Here is a 24722-nt window from a genome sequence, read left to right on the forward strand (position 1 = left end):
GGCTTTATATGAAAACAAACTTTTATAAATTCATACTGCTAATTCTCTGCCTTGACACATCCACTAAATACACGAGTTAATAACCCATTCAACCAGCTTGGTACATAGCTGGACCGGCAACCACATGCGGGTTGATCAAGCTCAGATTGAACGGGCTCACATATGGATCACTGTCTGTGATAGCAATAAAAATAGTACCATTGAAAGCTGGGACACCCTGGTACAGTTCCAAGTCGGGCTGGATAGTATATCCTCGAATGCCATCAGTGGTAGTGTTGGTAGTGTTGGTACCGTTGTTAGTACCATTAACAACATGCAGAGGCGTGTAAGTAATGTTCAGTTGCGACACCCAAAGGACATACTTCGCACTACCAGCTTCCGTCTCTGTCGTGGTGACATAGCTGTTATTGGGACCGATTTTCTTCCCAGGAAGATCCCACTGCAACAGCACCCGACGACCCGGTGCCGTGAGAGGTATTGGGCATGTTTTGCTCACAGGGACAGGGTAGCCGAGACCTGAAGTAGACGAATTGAATCTTCCAGATCCTTTCGGTGATTTGGGGATGCTGACACCTGGCCCGACAGTATTATTGTGTCCGGTAGTCTGATTGAACATGAATCCTGAAGTCTGATTGAACCCGGAAGTCTGATTCAGTCTTGAAATCTGATCGGCACTCGTAGAAAAGTTGTACCCAGAAGTCCTATTAAATCCGGAAGTCGCATTGAGCGCACTCGCAGTATAATTATACCCAAAAGTTCGGTTACTCGATGAAAAGTTGCGGGAAGGAGTCCCCAAAATCCACGGATCAGGCTCATTAACCACCATTAACGATGGGAAATTTTGCCAAATCAAGCGAGTCTGATTTTCAGGACAGGAGCTTATAAATGGTGCCATCAGTGTCCAAGCCCAGGACTGCGGTATTCCAGTTTCGAACCACTCGACCATCGGGAAGAGGCCCTCGAACTGGCGGAAGATCAATTGTTGTCGTGCTTCCGTAGTGACAGTCTGAGTCAAAAGAGTGGCTGCCTCGCGCGAGTCAAGATGAGCCAAGAACCCGTACACGCTGGCTTCGCCCCAGCGAGTAAGTTTCTGACAGAAGTCGACAAACTCCTTGACGTTTGTATAAGGGTAGATATAGCTGCACTTCTGTGGGGCGCGTGCTCCGAGGATGTTGCTGATCATAGTGGAGTGGCCTATCTCTTGCTCCGCCATGAATGCAATCAACTCGCGGTCTGAAGAAGTCATACCGGCGGCTCGGAAGGCTGAATCGTTGAAACGTCTTAGTCCGTCTTCGAATAGATCGAGCTCTATCCATTCTTGATATAGAGCAAGGGCCTGTTGGGAGTGGATTAGCTTCTAGACCACGACTGCTTTTGAATCTAGTGCGGATGCATACTAAAGACTCGTAGTCGAAATCGCTCTTCGTGTTGTAGATGGGTGTGCTTCCATTCGTCCCAACACCACCTGCTGGGACATGTGGAGCAGGCTCTGCCTGGTGAAGTTTCCCATCACTGGGATATGTTGTTGCTCCGGGTGCAACGCCTCCGCCAGAGATGCCCGTTCCGATGGAAGAAGCTGTCAGCGCACCTGTGGTAGTTGGAGTCCCAGTAAAGGGTGTGTGCGGGCTGGAGGTATTGTAAGTTTGAAGTGGCGGTGCTGTAGCTGACGCATTGAATTCATCTGAAGGCGTGTCAAGTGTTGTTGTCACAACCTTTTGGTGTTTCTTTGGAGAAGAAGCTGCAAAAGGTAGTGAGCTCAATAGGCTCAAGAGAATGATACCCTTCCAGATCATCTCTGCTCAAGGTCGAGATTTCTTTATATCAAGATGAAAGATGTCTCTTTATCTTTGTTAATCAAGGCATTGGGTTAGTTATACTATTCAAAAGTCTTCGGATAGGTACGGACCTTGTGTAAAGTACATATAGTATTACCTTAGCCAATATCAGCATATGAATGATCAATGAAATGCAAATCAGGGTCCTCGTAAGAAAATCGCACTGAAGACATCTTCATGTCTAAAATATGGGCTTGAACGGGGATGAATTCCGAACGGTGGAATTGCCACATGGTAATGTTAAGGTTCTTTGTAATTTTTAATGGCGACTTATCCTCGCCGAAGGGGCGTTCTACATACACTTGGCTCTAGTTGTAAGATACTGCAATTCGTAGTCAAGAGAACAGCGGGATGCTTCGGCAGCAGATGACGTCGAATTAGGCTTCCCCTGTCAACATTCCATGGACCTGAACAGACTAACATGCAATTCGAGATATCTTGGGGGATGGAAATTGAATCCGGCCGGACGCTGCCGGATATTTTGAAGGGAACAGGGGACTATGAGAAACTTAGTTGAACTATAGTAAAATATAGTCGAAGTTCTACAAAGTAGAAGTGGAATTACTCTACGGAATTGATATGCGATCTCATATGGATAGCCCTGAGGCTGTAATATCAAAATACCGAATGCCAGCATTAAACATCTTCCTATATAATCCCTAAACTTCACTGCGCCAGCCACCCTCACCCGAAAAGTAACCATAAGTGTCACAATGCGGTACATTGGCAGTGATCCTCACACCATTAGACCAAATAATCTCCATAGTAGAGCCCATAATAGTTGCGGTGAAAGGCTCCCGACTCTGTAGGGACTGACGGATCCTTTCGAGTTCTTTCCAAGGTATATTGACGACTGCAGGAGCCCGTTGAAATGGAGCCGCCGGTTGACCGTGAGAGTTCTTCTCAAATACCCATGGCTCGCCGTTAATCATGAATACACCGGCCAGAGAATTGCCATTCTGGCTTGTTAGAGATCCGTTCCATTGAGGCATGACTAGATAGTCAGCAAGCCACCCTGTAATTCTAGAAAAGGTGCTTACTATGCTTTTAGGGAGAGAGAAAATGGTAAAATGGTTGTGGGATACTATTTGCTTCTTTTGGCTGTGATTTATGTGTCAAGAAGAAGCAAATATAGGAATTTCCCCTGTGTCTCAGCCGTAGATACATAAATTTACCGCTTTGTTCGTAATTGATGCATCTAACCATTCGGAGGCCGATGGATGTTCCACGGCCCTTTCGACGATGCTTGACCGCTTGTTTTAATTTCATGCATGCTTGTAGATCGGAGTTCGTACATTGTAGTATTGTCTAGTAGTCTAGGTTAAAACTTGCAGCCTTTTTAACCGAGCGTAAAAGCAAAAGCAAGAGATTAAAACGGTCTGTTCAGAAGTACTTGGGTGTACTCCGTACAGGAATCTGACTTGTCTCAAGCTCGCGCAACTATGTTCCGCGTTCGAACAGATCTCGTATACAGAATATATGGAGTACGTGTTCTATGCTTAACACTATGTACTATCCCTGATCATATAAATAAAGGTGTTATATCGAGTTTACCGCACTCTCAAAGTGACTCTACTTCTCAATGCATCATATACCATATTGGGCATCCCGCAGCCATTATTATCATGCAGGCTAGACACCTGGCATAAGTCTATATAATGACCTAAAAGGAACGAATTGATCAGACCGCTAGTAATCTCACAAATCGGGTGCTTGAGTTACATTTTTATTTTCTCTCCAATGGTGACCCCTGTACTCCGTAGATCAGAAGGTCTATAACGGCTTAACAACGTCCATGCATTACTACATTACCGAGCAGGCAACACTTTTGTTGCTAACCTATGAAAACCTACATGATATGCCCGACAGTTAGCTTCGAGTATTTTAAAAGAATATGGAGTGGCCTAGCCTAAGTATTTATGTCACCGCTACTCAGGAATCACAGTTCTACAGTTCTTTATGAGAAATGCAATATTATTAACAGTCCAAATATACTGAGGTACAGCAAGACATTCCAAGATGAAGATTTGTCAGATGAAACATACCTAGAATGTCGGCGTTATTCCGCGATTCGGCATCGTCGCCGATCTAAAGAGGGGCAGTGGGGGGTTGAGTGGGCTCATTCCTATATACCACATCCCTCCCAGTTCTCTTTCTCTTCATCAACCCTTAGATTACCCTAACAATGGCCAATCTCCAAGCATCAAACCTATTCTCAGTCAAGGACCGGGTGGTCGTGATCACCGGAGGCGGAAGTGGTAAGAAATTCAATCTCAGATAGTACATGAACATATTAGCTAATAAACTACAGGTCTCGGCCGTATCATGACCAAGGCCCTGGACGCCAATGAAGTCTCCAAGATCTTCATCCTAGGCCGCCGCGAGGAAGCGCTCCAAGAAACCGCCTCACAAACCATAAACGGCACAGTCATCCCCATCCAATGCGACATCACCTCGAAAGAATCCCTCGAGGCAGCTTACAAAGCCGTCGCAGCCCAGACAACACACGTTGACCTCCTAATTGCCAACAGTGGCGTGATGGGTCCGCTTATGAAACCCCCACAGCCCGCAGCAGACGGGTCCCTCCCGCCTCTCTCGCAAGTCCGCGACGAGCTCTTCAACGTCCCCATGGAGGAGTTCAACACCGTGATGAACGTGAACGTTACTGGTTCTTACTACACGGTATTGGCATTCTTGCCTCTGCTCGAAGCGGCGAATAAGAGACGTCCTGCGCCGCAGCAGGATGTTCTTGCTGCGCCCACTGCGCAGGTTATTATCACTAGCTCGATTGCGGGCTTTATTCGCAAGGTGCCGTTTAGCTTTGCTTATAACGCTTCCAAGGCTGCGACTACGCATCTGGTGAAGATGCTTTCGACTGCGTTTGCTCATTACGATATTCGGGTTAATGGGATCTCGCCGGGTCTTTACTACTCTGATATGGCGAATCATATCTTCCAGGCTGCTGGTATCCAGGGTCGGGCTATCTCGGATGGTTCGTTCCCGAGGGAGATGATTCCTGCTACTCGTGGTGGTAGCGAGGAGGACTTTGCGGGATTGATTGTTTGGTTGGCTAGTAACTCCGGTGGTTATATCAACGGTAATATCTTGGTTACTGATGGCGGTCGGATTTCGGTTTCGCCTGCTGTATACTAAGGGTTATGTTGTTCGGGCCAGGTGCAATTTGGGTATACATAGACCTACATAGACTACACAGATTTGAGCTTCAATGAAATAGAAATATGTAGATTGCTTGATTTCCAGAGATGTGCAATCGCTCATGAGTAAAACGCAAATAAAACGCACGCGAGAAGAATATCCATTGGGCCAATCTCAAGGTCATGGTCCAAACATTCAGTAAGTCGCTGTCAATCGCTGGACCAAGTATTCGCCTGAAGTAATCGCCGGGTATTTCTTCTCCACTTGGATTTCCTCGCCATAGGTTCCCGGCAGTGCTTCAATAAGCTTGTCGCTGTTGGGCTGGCAGAAATACGCTACGCTGTACCGAGCTGGATAATCCGAATCATCGTTTTCAGAGCCCTCGGGGGCGGGCGGCTGAATTACCCGATGACGGGTACTCTTGATGGTGTCATTGGACCATCGGGCAAGCAGATCCCCGGCATTGACAACAATAGTATCAGCAATGGGAGTCGCATCCACAAAGGTTCCTTTGGGACTGCGCACTTGCAGTCCACCGTGTCGATCCTGGAAAAGTAGAGTGATTGAACCGTAGTCGCTGTGCTCGCCGGCGCGAACTTGGTTAGGGTTATTCTTGAAGACTTCCTTGCTGACGGGGGGGTAGTGAAGGAGACGGAGATTATTGTCACCGGCATTAACAGAGTCATCGAAGAAATGTTCCGGCAAATTCATTCCCAATGCGATGGCCTGCATGATATGTTTATGCAGGTTCTTTCCCATTTCGAAGAATGATTGCATGGTTTCTTTGAAATGCTTCCCTTCGTCATCGATATGATCGGGCCAGCGATTGGGTAGACCCTCGACTCCCTTGCGACCAAGTTCCATGGTTTCCTTGATGTCTGGTGCGGACGCACGTAGAGTATCAACTCCATCTGTTTCTTCGACGGTCGTTAACTTCTCCCGACCGATTGCGACGTAACCGCGGTTCGACTGTGGGGTCGTCCAGCCCAGAGAGTCCTTCTCACTCTGGGGGCGGGCGAAGAAGCGGGCAGATGACGCAAACACCCCGGACACGACGGATGGGGGAATGCCATGCGCCTTTAGGTAGACGAAGCCAGATGTTTTGAAGGCATTAGTAATAGCGAGGGCAACGGCATGCTTATCGGATGGAGTGCCTGTGAAGAATGGGCCGAAGTCGATCAGCTAGAAGATATTCTATTAGTCGTGGCTTGAGATAACTAGAGATAGTATATACCGGGATCTTCAAATCATCCTTGTCTACCGCAGACGCAGGATTGATCCCTGGGGGCGTATTGGATGCCATCGTGTAGACTGCTGGGAATTGGTATTATTACTGTAGGACACTAAATCAAAAGTAAAGTGAGTTTAGAAGGGGGGAAGATCTCTAGAAGAGGGGAAAGTCGGGGAAAGGGAAGGATCACAAGTCAGCTGCATCAGAAAGATAAGCAAAGCAGACAGATAAGCCAGATAAGTTGATATCTTAGATTTGACATTGACATTGACATTGATATCTGTTTGACATCTGTTGGTGTCTGTTGACATCTATTTAATTGGACGTTTTGTCCATATTCGGGCTTGATCTGATCCACTCCCCCCACCTCCTCCACAGTACCCCTGCATTGTGGACATGGTGTAGCAACTTGACCTTCGAGCCATGACACTAGGGCCACAAATATCACTAATCTCGCTCATATCGCTCTAAAGCGCAAGCAAAAAAGACACTAAACATGCTTCTCACATATAGTGATGAATGGTGACAGGACTCCTCCAAGGAACAAACGGTGCGATTCAACATCTTGCACTACAACCGTCGAAGTAGGAAGCCATTTGGCATCTCTGTCTTCCAGGAGCTTCGAGACTTCACAATCCTTCGCGCTGTGCGTTCTCAGCTGAGTGGCTATTATATTGACCGCGAGAACGGTAGCAGGAGCAACAACTTCGTATGGGTCCTCGATAGACTTCACAAATGAAATGGAGTCCGGAATTGCGGCAGCCAGGAGGTTCCCATCGGCATCGAGAGATAGATTGTCGAGTGGATATCCCGTGTAGATTTTGTCAACTTGAATCAGCTGGTCGTCAACTAATTTGTGGACAGTCACGACTCCAGACACTGAATGAGCCACATAGTATAGTCCATTCTCTTGGACGACACCATTGGCAAAGGAAAATCCTTTGCTAGCAGCGACATGGCACTTCCCTGTGTCAGATCGACAATAGGTGAGACTTCCGCCACCAATCAACATTTCCAATTCCACAAAAGTGCCAACCTTGGCGTTGCGATCGTTGGTAATCACGATCCCCAGACCATCCTTGTCAACAGCCAAGCTGTTAGGCGAAATGATCGCATCGCTGGCAATAGTTTTGACATGCTCAAGTGTCTCCGAGGCATTGTCCAAATCAAAGATCTCAATTGTCGAGTTCGCTCCAACGACCCAGGCATCAAGGAACTCCCCTGTTGTAGGATCGACTGGGGGTCTATGATTGATCAACCAGAATCGTAGTCTGCCTTCAATGTTGCGCACCTCAAATCCATGCAGATCCAGATCGCCAAGATAACCAGCAACGTTGAGCTTGTGGAGGCCATATAGCCCGTCTGGGCCGGGTTGGTCAATATTCAACACTGCGATATGATCCGTGTGAGATCTCGCGGAGATATTGAATTTGCTGCCACCCGGACTCCATCCCTGTCTTGAGCCTACAGAGCTGCATGCTGCGTATAGTTTTCGTCCTTGGTCATCTAACCACATATCCTCACATCCTTCTAAGAGTGGGCTCTGCAGACGAGTGCAGGTCCATGGGAATTCGTCAATTGATTGGATATCTCGGCCGACGCCAATTGTGATAAAAATTATGTTGTGCACATAGGATTTGTATAAAATTCCAATAACGAGCACAACCAAAGACCATACCACAGCTCGTGGCCCTAGAATTCGAGTTCGTGCCATTGTGAAGGGATGATGATGTGCCCGATTGAGGAATTGGTGTTCCAGGTACCCGCACTTTGACCCCCGGGGCTAGTACTTAGCGCTGATGTGAGAACTAGAACTCCATTGAAGCAATCCATGTTTCAATATGAATAAGAATATGATACGCTCTGGATATGCTTTGGATGTGTGACAATGTCCTCATGTCCTCCCCAAAATATGCATCATGAAGTTCTGGGAGGTTCTTGTCCCACCCTCGGCGAGTTCGATTAATAATCGGCCCGACTGGCCAAGGTGGGGGAGAGTTGGGACTCAACAGCTTCGACACATTGGGTTTATATTTCTCTTCCTTCATCTCAACTTCCAATACAAACTATATCCTTTTTCAAATCTCAAATCTATTTATCTGCCAATATGACTGTTTTCGGCGTTGTTATGTACCCCAACAATGAGGACATCCAGTTCGACGAGTCCTACTACATGAAAACCCATATGCCTCTCGTCGAAAGCACCTGGGGACCTCACGGCCTGCTCAACTGGCGTGTCACCAAGTTCCCCACTGCGCTCGATGGCTCGCGGTCTGAGTATCTGATCATGGCCACCCTCGAGTGGGAGAGCCAGGATGCCATGAAGGCCGCTCTGGGGGCTCCAGGCACTGCGGCTGTGTTCGATGATATCCCCAACTTCACCAACGCGAAGCCTGTCACTCTGGCTGGTGCCGACCTGCAGAAGTGAATGGTCGAGAGAGTATGTGGAATGTGATGTCTAGTGTTTGGATCTTGCTGAATTTCATATACAGCGATCTTTCAATCCGTCAATGAATCAATGAAATAGATTGGATTATAATGACATCTTGAACTTGGCATTTCTAATGAAAAGCTATATATCTTGAAAGCTATTTCAAGACAATACGTAACATCAACAGATCACTATCGAGATAGACTAAATTGTAGTCCGACGGAAATCCTTCCAGGCCGTGAGAGGGGTCATCCCCCGCTCTTATCTACTCTCCCCTCATTTGGGTAACCCCTGTACTGCCCAAGTTTTGTATTCGTTTCCTCACTTTCCCTTCTTCAATTCCAATTCCATCTTACCAAAATGTCTCGCCCTCTAGTAGTTGACGTCCACACCCATGTGTACCCTCCCTCGTACATGGCGATGCTACGCGCTCGCAAGACAGTCCCCTACATCCACGATCCAGCAAGCGGCGAACCACGCCTGATAATCTTATCATCAGACGATGATCCATCAATTCCAATTGACGAGCGCGGTCGCCCCGTCGACACGTCCTACTCAGACATCAATGTCAAGCTAAGCTTCATGAAACAGCACGGCATCGACAGCAGCGTGATCTCTCTCGCAAATCCCTGGCTGGATTTCCTTGATCCCGCCGAAGCCCAGCAATGGGCTGAGCGCATCAATAACGATCTAGAAGAAACCTGTGCCCAGAACAATAAGTCCACTGACCCGGACAACACCCTCCCTCTGAAGGGACGATCGACTTTGTTCGCATTTGCGACTTTGCCGCTCAGTGCACCCAGCGCCGATATCATTGTTAACGAGATCAAGAGACTTAAGACCCTGCCTCATATCCGTGGTGTTATTATGGGGACCTCCGGTCTGGGAAATGGTCTCGATGATGAACGGCTCGGTCCTGTTTGGGCTGCTCTAGAGGAAACTCAGTTCCTTCTCTTCTTGCATCCTCATTACGGTCTCCCTGATGAGGCGTTTGGTGGCCCTGAGGTGACGAAGCGCTATGGTCATGTCCTCCCATTGGCTCTTGGGTTCCCGCTCGAGACGACCATTGCGGTTACCCGCATGCTGTTGTCCCGGGTCTTTGATAAGTTCCCGCGGCTACAGATCTTGTTGGCTCATTCAGGAGGCACTTTGCCGTTCTTGGCGGGGCGCATTGAAAGCTGTATTATGCATGAACGCAAGTTTGTCGAGAATGGTGGTGATGTTCCTGGTCCGCAGAGGAGTATTTGGGAGGTTTTGAAGACAAATATCTTCCTTGATGCTGTCGTTTATGGAACTGCCGGGCTTAAGGCTGCTGTTGCTGCAGGGGAAGGTACTGATCGTCTTATGTTCGGTAAGTTTTCTAGTTCTATTGTTGGTATTATTAGAACTGCATTAACTAATACATTTCATAGGTACCGATCATCCGTTCTTCCCGCCTCTGAATGAGGGTGAGAAGGAATGGCTCAGTGTAACGACCAACTATAAGGCTATTGATGCCACTTTTGAGGGGAACCAAGAGGCTGTGGCTGCTGTTTTGGGTGGCAATGCTGCTCGTATTTTGAAACTCGAATAAGCGTATACTATCTAACAGATACTGCTATACTGGTCTGCAGATATAGTCATCTCAATAACAAATGGGGTATAAGGCAATAAAGGGAACAAATGTAAAACAAACGTAATACCATGAGCACAAATTCCATGATCGATGGTCTCTAGGTTGGACCAAACGCAGTCCTCAACACATCCCAACCAACAAGTCGCCACAGTTCCTGAGTAAGCCAATCCGCAAACTTATCCTGATCCGTCTGTTCGCCATCAAGTACCTGAGGAGGCGGAGTATGCGGACGTCGCAGATCTTCCCGAAACAGACGATCATCGCTTCCAAACACAGCCCGGAGGAGAGTCTTTTGCAGACGATCTTTCGAGTTTGCAATAAATTGACGAGCAGGTGATGTCTCGAGGGGCGATTGAAGGGATTCGGCATTAAGCATTCTGTCAAGAAGCCGAACGAGATACTTCGCTTCGAGTTGTGCCTCCTTTGGCATAAGACCCTCGTCAGTCATTGCTTCAAGCCCTTCTGGGAATGTCATCCCAGGGCAGATCCCCATTGGCAGTCGCAGATCATGGAAAACGTGGAGAGCTAGCATTTTGCCCATGCGATTGATGACAAGGAAGAGAAACCCTTCCATTACTTCTTGGTCTTCGGCGCGAGCTAGATTGAGGGAGAGTGCCATCGTGCAGAGGAGGTCCGCGAGGCGAGAGGATACCTCATTCTTGATAGATGAGCTCTTCTCTTTTGTACGTTTGTTTTGTGCATCAGGTTGCGTGACAGACTTTCGGCCTCCGCCCGATTTGCTGTTTCTAGTGACTTGTTTTTGCTTGGACATTGCAGTACAATACAGAGTGAGTGCTGTCATGGTTGATTCGAACAGACCTACTAGGTAGTAGATGACCTGAGATTGGTGTTGTGTGCAATTATCAGCCCCAGCTATTTTGTGCAATGCTTTGTGTGTGAGATGAAAAGCAATTGTCACAGCATTCATAACAGCTTCTATCTTCGGCATATTGGCCTGCTCCGTTTGGGATTTCTGCTCCGTCATATTGCTCTCGTTCTGGATAGTTCGAATCAGTCTCTGCTCTGCAGATTTGCAGAGGATGACTACATCCACAGCCAGAGAATTGGCCTCGGAGCTGCTAGTTGTTTTTCTTTGCAAGGCCTTTTGCGCGATATGCAGCTGTCTGTTGAGGCACAAAACTGTAATGACATTAGTTATCATCATGAGGTCTATGAAAGTTGAATCAAGTACCATCTTCTTCTCCTGAATCATCTGAATCATCCACCAATGGGATGCTTTTCTGCATACTTTTAGGTAGCTTGGTGCGTTTTCTTGCCATGTTCGAGCTATTCCCATTCTTGCCAACAGCAGGCGCCTTGCGTTTGTTTGCCGGCAAGGTTTCATTGTCATTTGCAGTGGCTCTGACACGCAGTTTTGCAACAAGGCCCTCAATACGCTGGTTAAGCTCGTGGACTTGATCTTGTAACCTGCTCTGTCCTGCCTCAGATCGTTCGTATGCTTGTTGCCAGAAGGAGACGCTGTCGAAGAACTTGTCTGTGGCACCAACTTGGCCCAAATCTTTCTTTTTGATGAACTGTCGAATCTGCAAAATGTATTCTGGAATATATAGTCAATAATCGTATCGTCTGAGAGTGTAAAAACTGGATGTCCGCCTAACCTTTAACGCCTTGGCCTGGTGGCTTTCCCTTCACAACAGCCAATGCTAGGGCTAGTTGAAGTTTGGTTGGAGGTGTAACACTAGATTTAGACACTGACATGTCTGTCATTTTGCCAATGGACTTGAATGGGTCATGGCTTGGAATAAAAGGGCTACATCTACTAAGAGAGAACAGAAAGTCTAAGATACTACACGTGCCAGAGTATTATATATCTCCATAGATCTACCTCGATTCTATCGACAATCTCAAGTGGAATAACAATTAGACATATTTTTTATCTACAAGAGAAGGCCAAACAAGTCTTCATGATTTATTTGGCCAATTTACTATAAAAAATAAAAGACTTCCTATTGATTTCGCAATTGAGATCTCATAATACACCAGTTGGCGGCCTGAGGCGCAACATCCACCGCCCAAGCTCCGAACTTGAACCTACAAATTTCCATCTCAACAACACCCCACTTCCAAGAGCTCTAATCTAGGGTTATTTACCTCTCGGAGCCATCACTGTGCTCTATATCACCCTACGCTCTAACCCAGCAACTACGGGGCTAAAACCGCAACATCAAACCCTCCACTTTATCTCCGCAAATCTCCCAGGCGACATTCAGTCGCATAAACCACCAAGATGCCAAACGACGATCTCAAGGCGCACGCCGCCTCAAACCAAGATTTCTACGCTCTGCTAGACATCCAACCAGCCGCTACCGAGACTGAAATCCGTCGCGCATACCGCCGCACCGCACTAAAATACCACCCGGACAAGATCCAAAACCCCACCGCAGCAGACATCGACAAATTCCATTTCCTCCAGATTGCCTACGATGTCTTGTCCGACCAATCAGTGCGCCAGCTCTATGACAATGCACGGGAAGCGCGAATGCGCAAACAGCGCGAACGGGACATGATGGGAGCGGCGAAACGAAAGATGCGCGAAGACCTAGAAGCGCGGGAGAGGGCCGGTGCTGCCGAAATGACTGGCGCTGGTGTCAAGCAAGGTGTCAAGAGATCATGGGCGGCTGGTGGGGATGAGGATGCGGAAGAGAAGCTGCAGCGGGAGATTGACAGGATTGCGGAAGACGGGCGGCGGAGACGACGCGAGGCCGAGGAGAAGGCTAAAAAGGCGCTCGATGATGAGCAAAAGAAGATTCAGCAGCAGGAAGAGGAGGCTCGGAAGGCGGCGGATCGGAGTAGCCAGCGCGTGGACCGCTCGAAGGAGGGTGGCGCGCAGGTCCCTGAGCTCGAGCGTGCGGTGAAAGTGCGCTGGGTACGGGAGGGTCGTGGGCTGGATCTTGATATTGAGAAGCTCGCGGTGCTGTTCAAGCCATTCGGGAAGATTGAGAATACCATTGCGCTCAAAGATAAACGACAACGGATCGGAGAGCGCAAGGAGAAGAAGACTGTTGCCACGGGCGTGGTGGTTTTCACGTCTATTGTGAGCGCTCACGCTGCCGTTATCGATAGCGAGAAGAAAATTCGTCAGCATGCTGGTCAAGATGGCGAATGGGGCCTTATCGAATCTGTCTTCTGGGCCACCGGCAGCCAACCCGATCTAGGTCCTGATACATCATCCAAACCTGTCCAGGCTGAGCCCGCACCTGCACCACCAGGGCCCTCTGCCGACACTTCCGGCAGACCTACTAAACCGTCTTTCAACTTCCAGGGCTTGAAAACAGCCCCCCAATCCGATAAAGCGCCCTCGTTTGGCTCCTTTGCTTCTGCATCTGCTGCTGCAGCTGCCCCAAGTGCAGCGTCATTCAATGCCTCCACTAAGGCTCCAACTGCGCCTAGTCTACAGGAAGTGATGATGATGCGGCTGAAGAATGCACAGCGTGAGAAGGAGCGCAAGGCCCTCGAAGAAGAGCTGATACGGGAAGACGAGGCCGCAGACGCAGCAGAAGCAGCGGCAGCGAAAGGCACATAGCTCTCGCGTTCCATGGAGGCTAGCTTCATTTCGCATGTTTGAAATGTTCAGCTTAATTGTTACCATTGTATTTAATTAGATCCAAGAGATACCCCAGAGCACATTGTATTTGCAATGTTGAGTTGAATAGAGATACAAGAGCTATTTACATCATATCATTTTGTGTTGTGTTATATTATACATGAGTGAAGTGATTAGACACTTAGATGTCTTAGTCTCGCCGCGCTTCGGCTTCCTCTTCCTCTTCCTCTAATTGCTCAACAAATTCCCGCGCTCGTTCACCCTCTGCTTCGGTATTACGGGAAGCGGGGTTTTCCTCTTTTCCACCGGAGATGAAATCTCTAAGCCAAGGCGGAACGAAAGCACGTACTCCGACCTCGTTAGGCTGTTCGACTTCCGGGGCCCAGGATAGCTTGAAGTGGTGTTCATGAGGACGAGCAGGAGCCTCACCCATGAGCGCAACATCAGTCATGACTTCAAGACGGCACAGCGCAAGTCCAATATTGCCAATGCCATTAAGGAATGTCCCCGCACTGCGGTTTCGGCGAGTAGCAGCACCAGCCTTAACAATATCAGCTTCGCCAGAAGGTACAGTCAACTGGAAAGATGGATCATATGTGAGGATGTCCGGGGCTTGCCCATCTTGACCCAAATCATAAAGCTGGACCGGCAAAAGACGCTTCCGCGTAACACCACGGTGATGGGTGCGAATCGTCAACTCCTGGCCGACATAACAGCCCTTGCGGAAATCGATACCTCGAGCCATATCCATATTGCACTGCAAAGGCAAAGCCGATCCAGTAATAATCTCCGCCTGGCCCTCCGCAACACCGTGCAAAAAGCGACGGACAGTGTACGAGTCCAGCTGGACCTCCGGCCCAGCGACCTGTGCCTCATCCGGGAAATAGGTGCGCAGACCGTCCGAGCCGGGCGTGATAATGCGGGATCCGAAACCCGGAGCACGCGTATCAATGCACCCGGCAATTTCAGAGGCGGGGGAGAAGGGTGACGGGGATTCCGACTCGAGACTATATGCAGCCCACCGTTGCGGCTCGACGTGGTTCTTCCAGGAAGACCAGATTGTGCGCTCGCCTTCGTCCAGAGCGCGGAGCTTGAGCTTCGAGCGCAGCTTGTGTTTCTTGAGGTGTTTCAGCAGCACGGGGACCTGATCCTTGTCTACCTCCACTAGCCAGCCTGACTCGGCACCCTGGGCCTCAGCGCCGGGGAGCGGGTAGATGAAAGCATCGTTCAGAACTCGGCCTTGCGAGTTGAGGAATGCGGTGTATGCGCCTGTGCGTCGAATGCTTCGGTTTGGGTCGTTGGCTACTAGCATGTTCTGGGTCATGAGGCCCTGGAGGAAGGTTGTGCTGTCGGTGCCGGTGACGGAGATCAGTCCGCGGTTGGTGAGTCGGCTGTACCCTGCGGTCGGCGGAAAGGGGGCATTTTGGCTCTGTTCGGTACGCTGTGCTGTGGTAGAGAATAATCTACTGCGGCCCAGGCAGCGGCTACAGACCGAGGGGCGTGGGCGCATCATGGTTGAGCTGGTGTAGCAGAGCCAATGTGAGTCGATCTATTTCTTTACAAATCGGGCGATGACGTTGGGCGGTGGGTTATGGCAGAAGGAGACTATAGACGACTTGAGGTCTACAGTTACACATGCAATATGCCTCTCTCCTTGTAGTTATAACAATAACACTCTTTTGGTCCTGTTACTTCCATAAATTGATTGTTTGAGCTTTTTATCCGATAAATCAATGGCTTGAAACATGAGAGCGTGCAGAATAGGCCTCATGATTGACCATGCCCTCAGGTGGGGTTCTGCATAAGCGCTAACAATGCACAATAAGTCCCCTTGCCACTCATCTATTTCCAGCCTATAATACCAGTACTGTGCTAGCATATTGCTGCAAGTCTGTTACCGTCATGTCTGGCCTCGAGGCCTTCGCTGTCGCGGCTAGTATCATACAGGTCGCAGAGTTGGGCACTAAACTATCTGTCCAATTATTCTCCTTCTACCGACAAGTCAAAAGTGCCAATGAATCTATACAGCTCCTATCAAACGAGATCGCACTTGTCAGTGCCATTTTGCGTGAACTGGGTGACAGCTTGCAAGATGAGGGGTCATCAAAGCTCTGTTCGGATGAGGCACTTCAGACTCTGAGCCGTGTCCTAAATCAGTGTCGGGACGTGCTTGGACAGATCCAGAGAGTGATTGACTCTAACAACCAGACTGGTACGTCTCGCTTTCAGCAAGTCACTGGGAAGTTTCGGCTAGTACTGGTTGAGCCGAGTCTGGATCGGCTGAAGACGAACTTGGAAAGGCTGAAGTCAACGATGTTGTTTCTGCTCAATGTGATAATGTATGCAGGCCAGATTCGAAGGTATGTATGTCTGTTCTTCATTTATACAATGGCCTATTCATAAGGCAAAGCAGCAGCAATGTCCCAACCTTACTCCATGAGCAGCGTAGCTTGATAGAAAATATATTGGAGGACAGACGCAATGACTGCCAAAAGCCATGTCTTCCACATAGGGCCGTATCTCCAGCTTTTTCTACACAGACAGTAAGCAGCAAAACAGCCAGTGTCGGGACTGATGGAATCTCCAATCAGAAGAGCGATCCAAACTTATACCAGCCAATTTTGAAGGAACAACCTTCAGATTGGCCTAGGAATAACAATAAAGCTCGAATCGGATCCGATGAAGCCGTGGATAATATTGATTCTGCTGAGCTCAAGGAATACAACATTCTTATAGAAAGCATGCTTCGTAAGGTCGACTTGTGCAAATCCAAGCTTGAAGATAGCCGCCACTTACGAATCAAAAACGGTGTCTTGAATATCCACTCCGGAGAAATCGTGCGATCCCAATTGGAACACGGTCCCTCTATTCATATCGATCCTTTACTTTTTGCGTGCGTCTCATATGTTGAGCTTGTCGTCTTGACCTTGACTGACGTTGATAGCGAGCAAAAAACCGAGAAAAGTATTTCAAAGCGAACACCTGCAGTATACTCCTCCAGCGCCACGTCAGAAGAATATATGCTCCCAGTGGATAAAACCTGCTATTATGGGTATCGGGGGCCACAGATATCTTGTACGCCACATCTATTCAAAATGCAGAGAGCAAATTGCAATAGACGAACACTCACATTATCCAATTAGTCGATTCCGCAGGAGACGACGAGATGCCCGAGTTTGGGGCCGAGCCCAAGCCTAGTAGATTCCAACCCAGAGCATCAAAACGTTCTACACAGTACGTGCATCATCCTTCAGCGTTCAAAGCTCTTTACTAGAGAGAACTAACCAGAGTGTTGGGATTACCCAGTCGCCGTTCCTTACCCCCAAACGATGAAACTAATGTAGAGTTTCATTTCGACGAGCGCAGTGGGCGCCTTAGGAAAAGATTTCAAGGCCGTGGCGGATCTAACAAGCGAAAACAGGTCGCATATGTCAACGCAGATGACACCGTGACCAAGAAAAATGACGAGGGACGTGATTCCAACAATGAATCACAAGAGATACCACCTATCCTTACAGCCAGCCCCCAGGAGAGTGGGATATTTGGGCATCGTGTTGATGATTGTGATGATGATGGTGATGATATTCATCAGGAGACATTTTCAGAAAACTTCTTGCTACCAGGCAATCTAGAAGACTTGTTGGCGAAGTGGACAACCCTTGACGGAAGTGAAATCCTGCGTGGCAAATTGATGGCATTTTAGTCAAGGGTGCTACAAAGCTTTTCGTGCTAGTTGATACATATTCAATTTATGAGGCGTTTCACATGGTATAGTGGTTTACGTATAGCCCTGGAGAGTAAGCGATTGCTTACTGATTGTTTTGTTACATCATCTTGTTATGATATCATCCCTGTTGTTTACCATGGCTGTTTGCTAGTTTTACAGAGGTATAAATACCCTGTCCCTTCACAAATTCTGCAATACAGATCTCTCACTCCATCACCTCCCTACATGCTCCACACACTTCCTATCAGGAAGAGCTCAACTTGACTCAAGTATGGGAGGGCTTGATGGCACAGAGCGCACAATATCATCAGGAGATAGCGCAGTTACAGCGGGCCATTTCTTATATACCGGACCTACAACGCCAGTTAAATCCCCATCAAGCAGACAGCAATGCGTCAGTGCTTGGTCTAGAGAAGCCTCTTGATGTCATGGCAGTTGATCAGCCGCGAACTGACCATGATTTGCAGTCTCTTCTAGGTTTGTTCGTTATTCCCAAAGACGTTGCTACAGGCTCGCCGGGCAACCGGCGTAAGAGACTGGCGATGCCGATTGAACGCAGGACAACCTGGTGCATGGGTTCCCTCCGCGGGTCTGCCAAACGGCCCAGTAGATATCATTCCCCGCTAATCATTCGGTGTGGCCGATAATATCAACAGCAAGTCCTGCAAATATAGGTCCCCTCCAGGATGGCGGGAAACCGTTGTGAGCTGATGACAGTTCTGTCCTGGGCAGAACAGTTCTAGGTCAACATCGACAATACTTTTGGTGTAGTATATAGTCAGGAGGACGCCAATGGTAACGAGGTTCGCTTTGCACCTTCGGAGAACCCTGTCGACAAGGTTACTGTGGCGGTTCTCCAGCTTTGATAACTTGGTGAAAATCCCTGTCACCTTCATCATTTGTCTGGCACGCGCATTGTGCTGGTGAGCCTCTGTTAATCTATCTCCATATCGTGGCCGAGTTGCTGATATTGTGCGCGCCTTAACCCTAGTGATTTTGGAATCATATATACTCCATTGCACTAGTCATCTTCACATATTGACTCCACATTTCTGGCATGCACTGAAGCCTGAAGGAAGAGATTGATTATATGAGAAAAAAGTGATCAAATGTTATATGTAGGTCTGCGTTCCCTTGCGATGCAAACTTCCTATCGCAACTAAGCTCATCTGCGAGCGATCATCATCTAGGGCGGAAACGCCTAGCGTTTATCCAGTTCCTGGCTCCAAAGTGCTGCAAAATCCGTGGTCTCTTTGGTAGTCTTCTCAGATATCATTCTATTTAGATGTCTTTTCAGTTTTATAGGTCAAGGGCAAAAAATAGTGAGAATGGGTTTGTGAGACTGACCTTTCTAAGAGATATAGCACATCAATCAGTTCCGAGATTTATGGATAACTTCATATACCCGTCAATCAATTTCAGGCCTCATATCATCATACTGCTCACTCTACTGAAGCCTCGACATCTTCGTCTCCCAACCTCATCAACGTATTGATGGAGAAAAAACCGCATCTCGTGCCCGCCCGCAGAGAAACTTGGTTGTGACAAGACGTTGGCGTCGAAAAAGAATCTAGGCAATCACATCAGGAGGGTGCACAATGAAGTCAGACTCTTGCGTTTATATCAAGAGGCACGGGGACTCGATCTAGTTCTTACCCGTATATGCTGGTCATATCTGAGAAGACTACCAAAGAGACCACTGAAAAGACAAAACATGAGCTGTGAACGACAAACCCGATACCATATACTAATTAGTTCACAGGTATGTTCATACCTACAGGTCTCATCTCTCTTGTCTCTCTCTTGTCTCTCTCTTGTCTCTCTCTTGTCTCTCTCTTGTCTCTCTCTTGTCTCTCTCTTGTCTCTCTCTTGTCTCTCTCTTGTCTCTCTCTTGTCTCTCTCTTGTCTCTCTCTTGTCTCTCTCTTCCTTTCTAACTGTCTCAACCAAGATGAATCCCACTCCTATACCAAAGCCACCTCATGCCTTTACTGGCATCATCACTAGATCCGGACGAACCAAAGTAGTCACACAATATTGGAATGATCTACGACCAGCATATCTCGACCTTTCCGCCATTTGACTCTACGACAAGAAACCAGTGCTAGCCTTTCGTTAGCAAATGACAACATGATGATGATCTTCTCAAAAGTGAAACATAAAACATCCAGAGATCACTTTGAGTCCTACACCTACCTCTCACGACTCCGGCTGCTCATGTTCTCCCTTATGTCCCTCCTCTGACACCTCCTGATCAACGCATCACCTGGTGTTGACCTTGCTTACATTTACTCTGGATATTCACGTCGGCATGACTGGTCTGTTGTTACATTTCGACACTTGCAGCGTGGAATACTGCCTCTGGCGCTCATACCACACCCTTTATTACAACACAGATCCAAGCTCTGCGAAGAGCTAGCGACGAAACAGTAAATTGGCAGCGGTGTATAGCAAGCTTATACAAGAGGTTCGGAGTATGCAGCTGGCTATGTCGCCTCTCCTCAGCAAGCTCAGCAAGAAAATTTTCACCATAGGGATAATCGTCGAATAGGCTGTCACTCTCAGGGTACAACACCAAACCATGTTAAATTCCTACTTAAGATGCTTACCGACGACGGAAGCCTCGACATCAATTTCCGGAGACTGTCTCCATTGCCTGGATGGCATTCCGTCGGGTTGAAGACTCAGAATGTATCTTGTTCTCGGTTCCTGTACACATTCGGACAAGCACTGGAACTTCCGAGACACTGATCATGATGCTCGCGAACAATGTTGACACTCAACTCTTGATGTCGAAGAAGGCGTGTAAGAACAGCCCACTTTGGTTAGATATGAAGTGGGTTTTTTCGTGGATGGCATTTTTCAAGGGAAAATTAACCTGATGAGGGCGATACAAAGGCAATATTGCCGATGGATTCACGAAACCTCTTGACAAGGAAAATCATGACAAGTTCGTCAACGGGTCGACGGCAAAAGAATACGGGAATGGTCTCAACTTGTGAAATGGACTTTCCTAAGTATAACGTCTGACAGGACTGCTGGGCGGCTTTTATGGCCCTGTGTTGTCTTTTCGGCGGTCTTTTCAGGTGTCGTTCTGCGTAGATGCTTTGTCAAGTTTATAGGCCGATGAACAAAAGGGCTTAATTTGTGCAATGGACATTTCTATAACCTTGGATGATAGTGAACTTATGCGAGAGCCTTCAATTCCCAAAATGGTAGTATCGAGTCTATAAGAATAATAGGAATTTCATAGTGAGTATGCTACTGTAAAGAAGTTCTTATACATTGTTTCCCTTGCCAAAGAGCCATTAGGAAAGTATTTTCTCAAAAGGCTATGGGGAAAGCCATCTTAAATCCGATGCTACACATGCTGGGCCATCATCCTGATTACCCTGGAGACTATTTTCCCAATGCTTTGGCAAGGGACGTTCAAGCCTACGGCTGGAGGTTCAAAACAATGCATACCTTATGTCTGATGCTCGCTTGCATTGCAAAAAGCCAAGCAAAAAGAAGCTGCCCGAACATCTTCAGTACGTAACGGAGGATCGAAGTTGAAAAAAAGTTCACAAATGGAAATTGGAGCTGCTCGAAACATTATCAAAATCCGACACCAAAGAATCCCAGAGCAAGAGATTCCAACGCAAAGACAGTAAGTACAACAGACTCTTTCTTTAGAGACACAAATAAGGGGGGAGATAGGAGAGAAAGGAGAAAAGGGGAGAATAATAAAGTGACGCATAGGTAAGTCGGCGAAAGAAATCCTGGCCAAAATCCGGCAACCAGGTCCTCCTTTTTGCCTTCGCCAACAAAACACATGTCGAGACCAATGCGGAGGTAACCCAGAACGAAAAAAAGGTAAACTAAAGGGGGGATAAAGAAATTCAAGAGAAAAAAAAAAGATGGGGAAAGGGCGTTATCGAGAAGTCAAATGGGAAATCAAGGAACAAGAGGAAAGAGCAACGGGGGAAGCGTCAGATAGATTGACTCGTTCCAGCATTTCCTTCTGCTGGCCGCAGCCACTGTACATCCATTGACAATCCAGGAACTCGTCGCGCTCTCGTGTCCAAACAAGTATTGTGTCATCGCTATCGTTTGTTCGCCGGGACAGCATCCCATAGCGCTCACATCCACCTCCATCGCCTTCCGTATCGCATGCGACGACGATGTCTGCGCCGCGGGTAGTGTATTATCGTGGGAACCCAAGGGATTCCCCGGTAATTGATTATTATCGTACAATGGCGGAGGTTCGAACCATCGAGCCTAAAAAATTTCGAAGAAGAGCATTGCAGAATGATTGACACGGGGTATCTTGCGTTTTGTTTTGTTGGTTTACCAGGCCCAGACCTTGAGCTGTACGAGAGAAGATCAGAGGTTAGTAGATGCATTCGAATGGGCAATTGCAGGAAAACTTACAAGGGAATCCCAAGATCCAGTGCATAGACTGATGCCATCATTGCTGACGCCGAGACAGCTCACGCGATTCTCGTGGCCGCTCAAAGAACCCACCTTGTCACCACGCAGAACGTCCCATACCTAAATGATGGATTAGCGTTTGATCTCGCTGTTAGAAGAAGGCTTCCACGTACCTTGCACTCGAAATCATCGTAACCTGCGAACAATAGCCGGCCGGATACTGAGAACGCAACGGAAGTGATACCGCACAGAACTTGATCGCTCTATAAGGGGAAAATCCAATGTCAGTTTTTGTCAACAAGATCAGCGAGTCGAAAAAAAGATAATTACCTGGTAGGTGTTAAGTTCGCGGTCGGCACGGATATCGAACAGACGGCAGGAAGTGTCATCGGAGCCGGTACCGAAGGCATTGCCATCGGGGAAGAACTGAACGGCATTGATATCTGATTCGTGGCCGGCGAATGTCTGGACGGACTTTCCGGTACGGATATCCCACAATTTGGCGAAAGCATCGCATGCACCGGAAACAAAGATGTTCTGGTTGGTTGGGTTGATGCTGATCGACATCACGTCACCCAGGTGGTCGGCGAACTCGGTGACCTTGGTTCCAGACTCGATATCCCACAGCATACAGGTCATGTCGCCAGAAGAGGTAATGATGCGGCGGTCGTTGATGAATCTACAGCAGGAGAGATATCCCGAGTGTCCGGAGAGCTCGCGCGCGACACGAGTTGGGCCTTCGCGTGAAGACAGGTTATAAATCGAACAAATATTGTCGAGACCACCGCAAGCAACGTAGTTTCCGCTCGGGGCATAGGCACAGGTCATGACCCAGGACGAGCGCAGGGGAATCGCATGAACCTTGTTTGTCGTGTAGGCATCCCAGATGATGAGCTTTCCGTCCTGCGAAGCCGAAACGAGATGGCGCCGATCGGTGGACCAGTGCATGGCATAAATCTTAGCGAGGTGACCTTTCAGCGTGCGTCGGGGCTTCATTCCAATTCGTGGTAGGGCATCAGTCTGGTTCTGCGCGACTTGGCGAACTAGAGAAGGGAAAGTTAGTACATTGAATTCAAGTCTCCCAGAACGATGGCAGCTGACAATAGCCTGGGAGAGAGAAAAGAGGAAACCCTCAAGAGATAACAATGGGAGTCGCACGGGAGGTATCGGCCAGTTCATCCTTTCTGCGCTTAATCTTGTCCTTCAAACCCTCGGCTTCACGCCTAGCCGCAGTGATCTTCGCCTGCATCTGTTCACCACTCATATCGGCCATTTTATCGAAACGGTACCCCGGAGAAAAACAATCAAGATTGGTAAGAGGGGAAGGGTAGGGAGGGGGCTGTGTGGAGCGAAGAATGAATCGAAAGGCGGAACCGGATTAAAGCGCCTCAGGCTTGGATCATAATACGGATAAGTAAAGAAGGAAAAAAGGGAGGGGGAAAAGAGCCAACGGGATCAAAAGGAACACACCAGAGAGGGAGAGGAAGAGAGGAACAGGGGGTTGACCCCCCGGGCCGAGCGAGGGAGGTCAGCATATTACTAGTGGTAATCAGCAAATGAGAGGGGGTACTTTGATTTGTTATCAATTTGTATGGAGATTAGAAGTACACTCTTGTTTTTTTAAAATTATACATGAAAGAAATTTGTAACAAATGTATATGCATACATACTCCATACTCCATAAGTTAAATATTTAAGTAACTTATTGTATCCATGGATGTATGTAATTATGTAGTTTACTCCAAAGCTTCAAATTTCATTTTGTTTTCAGTGGAGTTTGAGGGACCCTGTACTCCGTTTAATACAATACACATCTTTCAAGTTCCCCAGGTACCTAACGCTGGTCTTCTTTTTTTTTTGTTGATATTCAAACTAAAGCTGACGTGCATGTACTTTGTTATAATTGTATCATTACTTTGAACCCTCAATCTCAGGAGAAAGGGAAATTGTGGCGTTAAAAAGATCGGCTACTAAAGATCATCCAAAAAAGACACAGTAAATCCCAGCGGCAAATCTTGTTTTTTTTTTCATACAAATTTAACCGCCCGCGGCTCTTATAAAATGAAGGTTGTATGGACTCTGACATATCAAGTGCCGTACAACATGCATTCTTCACGAGCTAAATTGATACCCTTGCGTCCCCCCTTTTTCCGTTTACGAAGAGGTATTTTTTTGGAGCTAACGGAGATTGGATTATCCTGCATATCCATTCTTATAGAGTTCCTTGAACACTTTATATGAGCTCTATATCCGATACATGAGGCTTAATGCTTTTATTCAATTCTCATTTTGGTCCCAAACTATGCTTAAACCATCCATGCCAAGCTTCAAATCTCCTAGAAAGCGTTCGTTTATGCGCACGGCCCTGTGGCTGACCCATTGTCTTGATATTTGAATATCGGATATTAGCCATTGAAGTGATTTAAATTGCTCAACTATATCTCATACTAGTTTAAAATGTACGGAGCTGGGTATATACGAAGGAGTGTATGAAACCTACCCCAGAGTATACCGTGGCTTCAGCTTCTTCTAGCGGGTCCAACCGTTTCTCGTTGCTAAGTGCATTTCATCTAAATGAATTAGCAGGGATCTTTTTTCTCTGAACAATCCACCATTTCAGGTCTCCACCGATTGTGCGGGCTGGGCCCCTTTTTTATTTCGGCAATATTTGGCTTACTAGTATGGAGTATTACTCTTCGTCTCGACGATCATTATTTGCAATGTTACAGATATTGCTCCCTAGTAAATTGG

General features: G+C 47.6%; 11 protein-coding genes across 11 annotated transcripts; 5 read left to right on the plus strand and 6 right to left on the minus strand.

The window, feature by feature from the left end:
• Window positions 1–88: 88 nt before the first annotated feature.
• On the minus strand, window positions 89–1793 carry PGRI_012270 (ferritin-like domain-containing protein; the record flags this gene model as incomplete). The annotated part of the gene is made up of 2 exons (XM_040788940.1): window positions 89–1336; window positions 1398–1793. 2 exons carry the CDS (start codon window positions 1791–1793, stop codon window positions 89–91), a joined length of 1644 nt encoding a protein of 547 aa, XP_040645893.1.
• A 2227-nt stretch (window positions 1794–4020) lies between these two features.
• PGRI_012280 (SDR family NAD(P)-dependent oxidoreductase) lies at window positions 4021–4988 on the plus strand (the record flags this gene model as incomplete). Its single annotated transcript, XM_040788941.1, has 2 exons — window positions 4021–4093; window positions 4147–4988. 2 exons carry the CDS (start codon window positions 4021–4023, stop codon window positions 4986–4988), a joined length of 915 nt encoding a protein of 304 aa, XP_040645894.1.
• A 198-nt stretch (window positions 4989–5186) lies between these two features.
• PGRI_012290 (isopenicillin N synthase family dioxygenase) lies at window positions 5187–6294 on the minus strand (the record flags this gene model as incomplete). The annotated part of the gene is made up of 2 exons (XM_040788942.1): window positions 5187–6173; window positions 6226–6294. 2 exons carry the CDS (start codon window positions 6292–6294, stop codon window positions 5187–5189), a joined length of 1056 nt encoding a protein of 351 aa, XP_040645895.1.
• Window positions 6295–6712: 418 nt separating this feature from the next.
• Window positions 6713–7936, minus strand: PGRI_012300 (uncharacterized protein; the record flags this gene model as incomplete). The annotated part of the gene is made up of 1 exon (XM_040788943.1): window positions 6713–7936. The coding sequence occupies one exon, from the start codon at window positions 7934–7936 to the stop codon at window positions 6713–6715; it is 1224 nt and encodes a 407-aa protein (XP_040645896.1).
• A 393-nt stretch (window positions 7937–8329) lies between these two features.
• PGRI_012310 (Dimeric alpha-beta barrel) lies at window positions 8330–8650 on the plus strand (the record flags this gene model as incomplete). The annotated part of the gene is made up of 1 exon (XM_040788944.1): window positions 8330–8650. The coding sequence occupies one exon, from the start codon at window positions 8330–8332 to the stop codon at window positions 8648–8650; it is 321 nt and encodes a 106-aa protein (XP_040645897.1).
• A 363-nt stretch (window positions 8651–9013) lies between these two features.
• PGRI_012320 (amidohydrolase family protein) lies at window positions 9014–10226 on the plus strand (the record flags this gene model as incomplete). Its single annotated transcript, XM_040788945.1, has 2 exons — window positions 9014–10004; window positions 10066–10226. 2 exons carry the CDS (start codon window positions 9014–9016, stop codon window positions 10224–10226), a joined length of 1152 nt encoding a protein of 383 aa, XP_040645898.1.
• Window positions 10227–10365: 139 nt separating this feature from the next.
• Window positions 10366–11996, minus strand: PGRI_012330 (uncharacterized protein; the record flags this gene model as incomplete). The annotated part of the gene is made up of 3 exons (XM_040788946.1): window positions 10366–11408; window positions 11461–11826; window positions 11888–11996. 3 exons carry the CDS (start codon window positions 11994–11996, stop codon window positions 10366–10368), a joined length of 1518 nt encoding a protein of 505 aa, XP_040645899.1.
• A 520-nt stretch (window positions 11997–12516) lies between these two features.
• On the plus strand, window positions 12517–13812 carry PGRI_012340 (putative cell cycle control protein (Cwf23); the record flags this gene model as incomplete). Its single annotated transcript, XM_040788947.1, has 1 exon — window positions 12517–13812. One exon carries the CDS (start codon window positions 12517–12519, stop codon window positions 13810–13812), a length of 1296 nt encoding a protein of 431 aa, XP_040645900.1.
• Window positions 13813–14023: 211 nt separating this feature from the next.
• On the minus strand, window positions 14024–15346 carry PGRI_012350 (YgfZ/GcvT domain-containing protein; the record flags this gene model as incomplete). The annotated part of the gene is made up of 1 exon (XM_040788948.1): window positions 14024–15346. The coding sequence occupies one exon, from the start codon at window positions 15344–15346 to the stop codon at window positions 14024–14026; it is 1323 nt and encodes a 440-aa protein (XP_040645901.1).
• Window positions 15347–15735: 389 nt separating this feature from the next.
• On the plus strand, window positions 15736–17536 carry PGRI_012360 (uncharacterized protein; the record flags this gene model as incomplete). Its single annotated transcript, XM_040788949.1, has 6 exons — window positions 15736–16045; window positions 16181–16193; window positions 16484–16726; window positions 16778–16908; window positions 16977–17067; window positions 17140–17536. The coding sequence occupies 6 exons, from the start codon at window positions 15736–15738 to the stop codon at window positions 17534–17536; spliced, it is 1185 nt and encodes a 394-aa protein (XP_040645902.1).
• A 4351-nt stretch (window positions 17537–21887) lies between these two features.
• PGRI_012370 (WD40 repeat domain-containing protein) lies at window positions 21888–23244 on the minus strand (the record flags this gene model as incomplete). Its single annotated transcript, XM_040788950.1, has 5 exons — window positions 21888–21908; window positions 21972–22091; window positions 22145–22234; window positions 22302–23014; window positions 23130–23244. 5 exons carry the CDS (start codon window positions 23242–23244, stop codon window positions 21888–21890), a joined length of 1059 nt encoding a protein of 352 aa, XP_040645903.1.
• Window positions 23245–24722: the final 1478 nt, after the last annotated feature.

This window comes from Penicillium griseofulvum (genome assembly GCF_001561935.1).
Source record: "Penicillium griseofulvum strain PG3 chromosome Unknown contig_80, whole genome shotgun sequence".
Lineage (NCBI taxonomy): Eukaryota > Fungi > Ascomycota > Eurotiomycetes > Eurotiales > Aspergillaceae > Penicillium > Penicillium griseofulvum.